Source organism: Octopus bimaculoides, chromosome 2 (assembly GCF_001194135.2).
Source record: "Octopus bimaculoides isolate UCB-OBI-ISO-001 chromosome 2, ASM119413v2, whole genome shotgun sequence".
Classification (NCBI taxonomy): domain Eukaryota; kingdom Metazoa; phylum Mollusca; class Cephalopoda; order Octopoda; family Octopodidae; genus Octopus; species Octopus bimaculoides.
In genome coordinates, this window is record NC_068982.1 from 125,540,925 (window position 1) to 125,547,896 (window position 6,972).

At 33.8% G+C, this 6,972-nt stretch overlaps 1 protein-coding gene across 3 annotated transcripts in view; it reads right to left on the reverse strand.

Moving 5' to 3' along the window:
• LOC106871158 (innexin unc-9) overlaps window positions 1-5,339 on the reverse strand; it is a 24,367-nt gene extending 19,028 nt beyond the window's left edge. For all 3 annotated transcript variants that reach the window (XM_014917471.2, XM_014917469.2, XM_052965581.1), the window contains exon 1: window positions 4,953-5,339. In XM_014917471.2, the coding sequence (XP_014772957.1) occupies window positions 4,953-4,954 (2 nt within the window). In that variant the 5' untranslated portion in view covers window positions 4,955-5,339. The remainder of the gene's footprint in view (window positions 1-4,952) is intronic.
• Between the last annotated feature and the right edge of the window lie 1,633 nt (window positions 5,340-6,972).

The window sequence follows — 6,972 nt, forward strand, 5'->3', positions numbered from 1 at the left end:
AAAAAAAAAAAAAAAAAAAGAAAAGAAAAAAAAAGGAAGACTACTTACTGACTCCTGAGGAAAAGATATAACAGAAAAATAATGAAAATTTAAATCATTTTCGCATAAGAACCATAAAGAGAAAAATAATGATGAAACAAGAGTAGAAAATAATTCATAAATAATTATTAATTCAATTCAATCGATGATTAATTACATTAAAACATTAATATTTGAAATTCATGCAAAAAAAAAAAAAAAAAAGTAAATATTAAGCAACAAAAAATTGTACTTAGAAAGTTTTTAAATCTGCTTCCTACAGGGCACTTCAAAAGCAAGGTTTGAGAATGAATACACACATCCACATTGATTATTTTAAATACCAATTTTCAAAGTGATATTTATTGATTTATTCTTTAAGATTTTTTATTTAGTTACTGTGAAAGTATGACGAAATCTAGAAAACATGTCAAAATACATTTGTATTATAGATTTTATACTCTTCGACTACTTGAGGAAACATTTTTGAATCACCAAGTTAAAAAGTGCATTTCTTGCTAAGTCCGAAAGTGCATTTCTTGCTAAGTCCGATAAAATGTAACGATAAGTTTATTTAGTTATTTACCTAAACTTTCTAGATAATTTCTAGAAGATTAACATACGTTTATTTCAAAAGACAGCATGCATTTATTCCTATTTTGAACGGTTGATCCTAGAAGTGATAATCTGAATTTTTTCTCACAAAGAAATCGTAGTTGTCAGAAAATTATGATGGAAAAAATGCTTAAAGGAGGTTTCCATTAGATTCTGATGATTACAAAATAGAACATTAGCCATTTACGACGAGATTAAAGTTCAAGCTCGACAAAACGAAGAACGAGTGAAGCATACGATAACAAGGACTGTCAGGGCATTGGAAGACGCAATACGGCAGAACTTTCCAACTTTTTTCTTACCTTCAAATAGATTGAGAAGCAACCAATCTAGCGTCCTAAATTAGAGTTAAAACGGTTTCAAGATAAAGATGTATAGTAAGCTAAGCAAATAACGACGCAGTGTTAGGAGTGCCATGAAGTTGCCTTCGTGACGCTATCACAGCAAGATATCTTTTACATTTGCTTCAATCATCAGACTACGGCCAAACTGGGGCACCCCCTTGGCGGGTTTCGGCTGTTTTTTAAAAAAAAATTCTAGTATTTATTCTATCAATCTTTTCGCCAAACCATAAGTTACGGGGGCGGAATCAAACCAATATCAGTTGTCAAGTGGGGTAAACACAAACACATACAAAAGCCGGGCTTGCAGTTTCCGCCAACAAAATTCGCTCAAGACATTGCCCAAGGTGCCGGATAGTGAGACAGAACCTAAAACTAAGTTCTTAAACACAAGGCCTATATAAGCAATCTTGTTTACAATCGAATCTCGTAAACTTAGGACCGTTGAATTCTAAATAGGAGAAAACGGAGACAAGTTTTAATAAAAATTGACTGGGCTTCAAAATACCGTGTTGATGAATATAATTGTGCCTGTGGCGGTTCCAGGTACAAAGGAAAATCTTGGCAAGATAGAACAAATCAATAGAAAAAAATCTTTTTGATTACAATTTTTCGAACATTGGTAGATATTTCTAACACAATTAGCAACATAGGAGGATGTCGATTTACTCATCTTCTGTATTCGAAAAATTTTGGAAGATAAGTCGACCTCGCTAAGATTTGAACACTTGAAAGTGAAAAGATGTATTTCAATACCATGAGGCATTTTGGGCAGGATTGCTTGTCACTGACTTGAAAAATTATAATGAAAATGAATTTCTAACATGTGAAACTACAAATGGGTGACGTGATCGATGAGTAGACCCAAGTTACTCAAGTTCTTAAAAGAGAACAGTGTTGTAGTAACTGCCCCTACCTCGAAGCCCCATACATCATGAAAGGAGCACGGGAGAGGGCAAAAATGCATAATAATAGAAATTTTTGGATAATCATTTTTCCAGGATTATTTCCGTTGTATGAAAGAAGTATACAGGCAAAGTAAAGAAAACAATTCTTTCTGCTTTTCTCTGGTACTTCGAAGTATAGGTATTCCATAACTCCGCCCGCAAAGGGACGAAATAATCAAATCCCTCCGATATGGTTTCTACTATTCTCTCTTTTAAACAAGAAACATTGTAGGGCTTCTGTAATTCTCGCAAGTGCGGGGACGAAATTTGCTTAGGTGTTGGAAACACGGGTCCAACCTAAGATGCTTGAAACAGTTTTTTTTTTGTCCACCGACCACAAAAAAAAAAAAAAAAAAAAAAAAAGTGACTGCGTTTGTATCCCCCGTTCCCGAGCCTATGGTTTATTTATTCAAAACAGATACACTTTACATTAAAAAGATGACCAATTTGCTATGCTAGATCTCCAGTTTGTAATCTAAAACTTAGTCATGTTTTGCAAGTGTTTTTACAACTAACTTTACGCTGGACTTAATAAATAGTTTTGAACAGGAATCTGACAAACTTGTACCAGTTTGATGAGCAGTTTAAAGTTACTCCAGGATAGTTAACTGCATCATTACAAAGCATTTACATTTAGATGCAAAAAAACCTCCATATATTTAGACGTGTTGTAGCCGTTCTAGAAATCAGTTTTAATTAACATTCGAACATGGTTCGGGTTATCTATAAACATTTCGATAAATTTGATTGGTAAATTATAAGAAAAAAATACAGGAATAAAATTTTCATAGACTATGCTAAAAATATTTAAATTTCAAATTTAATAACTTAATTTTTAAAAGAACCTAAAATCAATGTGATCGGGACAGAATTTCTCAAAATGCATTTCAGGGCGAAAAGTAAATAAGGTTACATGAAATTAAATAAAAATTGAAAATCAACTAATTTTACAATAATACTGCATAGAAAAACGCGCCAAAAAGTACAGACATGTTTTTAAAAAAAAACAAGTTTATTAAGGAAACTGCATTGTAAATGCACATTTTTATACAGTCTATAGTTTAAGTTTACTTTCATTTGATTTAACAAATCACAAAAAATACCCTAATTCGCACACAAAAGTTAAAAGCTGAAAATAAGATAAATAAAGACTAGACCCCAATCTTTTGTTACTACCCTCCACTTATTTACCGGGCGCCATTGTCAATATGACACCATTTTAGGGAGAAGTCTCTCTTTTAACTGTCAGAACAATAAAAGTAGAAAAAATAAAAACCTATACTACTACTATACTTGTATGATAATAAAGTGAATTTTTCTTACAACTGACTGTCTACATCACAAATAGTACATACATACAGTGACATACAACAAGCACAGACCGTGAAAATCAAACCCCCCCTCATTCACAAAGCTCTTTAACCACCGCCACGTTGTTAAGTGTCTATAACATGTTCCAGATTCACTATATTTACCATTATTGATTATACAAAGGAGACGGAATTCAGAAAAGAGCTGCAGCCTGACGAAAACCTTATCTATTATAAATGTAAATTTTTAAAAACATTTTCTATAAAAAATAATGGCATTTTTAAAAATGATGGTAAAGAAAATTCTTTCTTCCCTTACATGGGAGGAAAATTTTCCGCAAGGATTTGTTTATCAAACTTCTGAAAGTCGCCAGAAAAAAAAAACAAAGTATGGAATTATTAAGCAAGGCATAGTAAAAATTAAACGAAAATGCTATTTTGCTATTAAAGTAATACATGTAGACGACAGTAAAAGCGAATATTCTTCGGCTAATTCTACTGCCAGTCTACATTGCTCAGAGAGCTTCTCTAAAAATTGACAGAAATCCCTAGGTGCAGGTGGAAAGAGGGGAATATATCGACTCAGTCCCTCATCTCAGTCATAGCTGAAGCATGCGGGAAATGCATGGGGAGGGGGAGAAAAATCGATTTAATATTCAACTAACAGGACATTCTCCAAAAATACCATTATTGTTCTGGACATGCTTACATCATACTATTCAAATCTCTTCTAAACCTTGAATATCCCATTATCAATGAATATTTTGTAATCAATAAGATGCAATAGATTTAGTTATCAGTTAAATACTGATAAACTTTTAAGGGGAGGAAGGCAGCAATAACCAGACTTGCAGCCCTTAAGAACCGCCATCGCCATTACTGTTCAGATTCTTTATTTCAAAAAATCTAGAGTTTAAAAAAGATGGAGAAGTATGTATAAAAATATATTAAAGAAAAGAGAAATGAAAGCCTAGTCAAAAATGCTTTTAAGAAATAATCGGAAAAAAACGAGCTGAGTTTGTTGTGCCAATAAAACAGTAATTAACCTTCAACATAAAAAATACAAACTACGCCAAATTAAAAACGTCAGACACGTGTTATATTATTTACATTCATAAGTATCCATTTACCTATTATTGAGAATCAGAACCCTATAAAATCTCTGACCCTTAAACGCTATACTAACACGAAATCCCTCTCCTCTAATAAATCACTAAATTTATAACTCTGGGATTTTGTAAAAATTCCATAGATTTGTAAATAATAAACTCAGCAATTAACTGTCCTGGTAGTAATATTATGATTTCGTGGGAGGTACAATTTTATATTGTATATATATATGCATGCGTGTGAAGAATATTCCACATGCTACATAATTTACTTTATATTCAGATACAAATAAAATGGAAAGATGGATCTTTGAGCTTCAAGCATTCTTCTTTATAGAACTCGCTTAATTTGTTGGGATTAATTTAATTGTTCGATACTATAAATATAGTCAAATGCTAAAAAAAAAATTTCGAACGTTTTCTTTTATAGGAATAATGATACTAAAATGTTAGTTCAGTCGGAGCTCAGGTAAATTAATTGATTAAAGAGAACTGTAGCGGCGGTGTTAATAAGTTCAAAAACAAAACAAAAAAAAAACTTTAGTCTATGCATGTAATAAAGAACATTCCATACGTTAAATGTATTGTCTTTGGTATACAAACTGTACTTACATGTTTTCTTTGAAATCAACTAGAACTGATGTTTAAACTTGCAAGTTTCTTTTATAAAAACTATGCAAAGAAAACTTTTATATTAAGAAGGATGGCTGAGAATAAATGCTATCTCATAAATTTCCTTCATCAATATCGCGGCTTCTTTCTCTTCTGGCTTTCAGTTTCAGAAAAGTGCACATTTTTGGAAAGCCCCCCTCAGAGAATATCGTCTATGCACGTCGGTTGTAAACATTAGAACTCACATCAGTAAGTAGTTCGTAGATAAAACACACGCTCGGCGACGACGACAGACCAGCTCTCTCTTTCTCTGCAAACGACACTTTTTGTTAACAATGACATTTCTCACTCATACTACTACCTCTGTTATGTTCTCACTCATACCACTCCCTCTCTCATTTCCTTCAGCTTTTTTATCAGGCTTCCACTTCTTTTATCAACTTTCCTCTTTAAAACTTTCCACCACCCTTGTCTTTCTTCCTCTTATTTCTTCTTTCAGTCCAATTGTTTCCTCCCGGCCTTCTCCACGTTTGTTACTCTGTATATCTATTTAGTAGACCCAACATCACAGGCGTTCCAGTCGTGACAACGTCATTTATTTTTTTTTTATTTTTCAAACATAAGTTTCTGTAAAACAAACATAATCTAATATCTCCTTCCGTTTCTTTCAGACTGTTAAGTGTGTGATTTGAAGGAAATTTGGATTCTAATTGCAGCAGGTCGAGTGACCAACTAGCTTATTTATTATTATTATTTTTTTAATTATATTACATTAATTCGTTTGTTTATATTTAAACCTCCTTGTGGTTGCACTACACACACACAGATACCTACATCCAGAGTGTCTCGTAATGTATTGGTGGGCACATTTCAAACGCAAGTTACTAGGACTTAAGCAAACATAGTTATTAAGAAAAGTATATACTACATAACCAAGGTACAGGAATTCAGGGTTTGAATATTAGGTCTTTCAGATAGCTACCAACTCCAAGAGGGCATCTCCGGGCTCTCCCTTTCATGGCCATAATAGTACGATGCCACAGATCAGCTGGTTTGCGTTGTTTCTTTCCAAGTGTTGTGTCTCATCATTACTTTATGAGACACCCTGTGTGTGTGCGAGAGAGAGCAGTGACTCGTTTAAAAGTTATTAACTATCTTATTATTTGCCAAATTCTGCCGCGGTCTACTTTGCCTTTCATCCTTTCGGGGTCCATGAAATAAGTACCAGTTGAGTACTGAGGTCGATGTAATCGACTATCCCCCCCACTCCAAATTTCAGGCCTTGTACCTATAGTAGAAAGGATTATTATTATTATTTAGACTGGCAGAATCGTTACCATGCCGTGCGAAATGCTCGACGGCATTTCGTCCGTCTCTGTGTTCTGAGTTAAAAATTCCGCCCAGGTCAGCTTTGCCTTTCATCCTTTCGGGAGTCGATAAAATAAGCACCATTGAGGACTGGGGGTCGATGCAGTCGATTTACCCCCTCCTCAAATTTTAGCCCTTGTGCTTTTAGTAGAAAGGAGCATCGTTATTATTTGCATGCATGGTTGATTGGTTAATAAGTGCGTCGTTGCGAATTCACGAAGTGTCTTTGACTATAGTTCCGGATTAATCAATGCCTTGTGAATAAATTTGGTTGATGGAAACTGTACCTGTACTTTGGCATTTCGGCAAAATTAACCGGAAAACTAAAGTCTAGACTTAAAAACAAAAAAAAAAAAAGAAGAAACACGAGGGTCGATTTCTTCGACTGAAATCATTCTAGGTGGTGTCCTGGCAGAGCTGCAGTCCAATGACTGAAGTAAGTAAAAGAATAAAAGAAATAGGTGAGCATGTATTCTTAGTGCTTTTTACTATAGGTTTTTTTACCTTTTATGATAGTGTAGTAGAAAAAGAATACATCGTTATATGTTCAAGAGCATCAGCAATCCATTTTGGACACCGATGGTTCTTTGAGAACTTAGGTGAAGTTAAGCTGCGGTGTCCTCACTTCAGTAGAAACACTGGCAAAGTTACT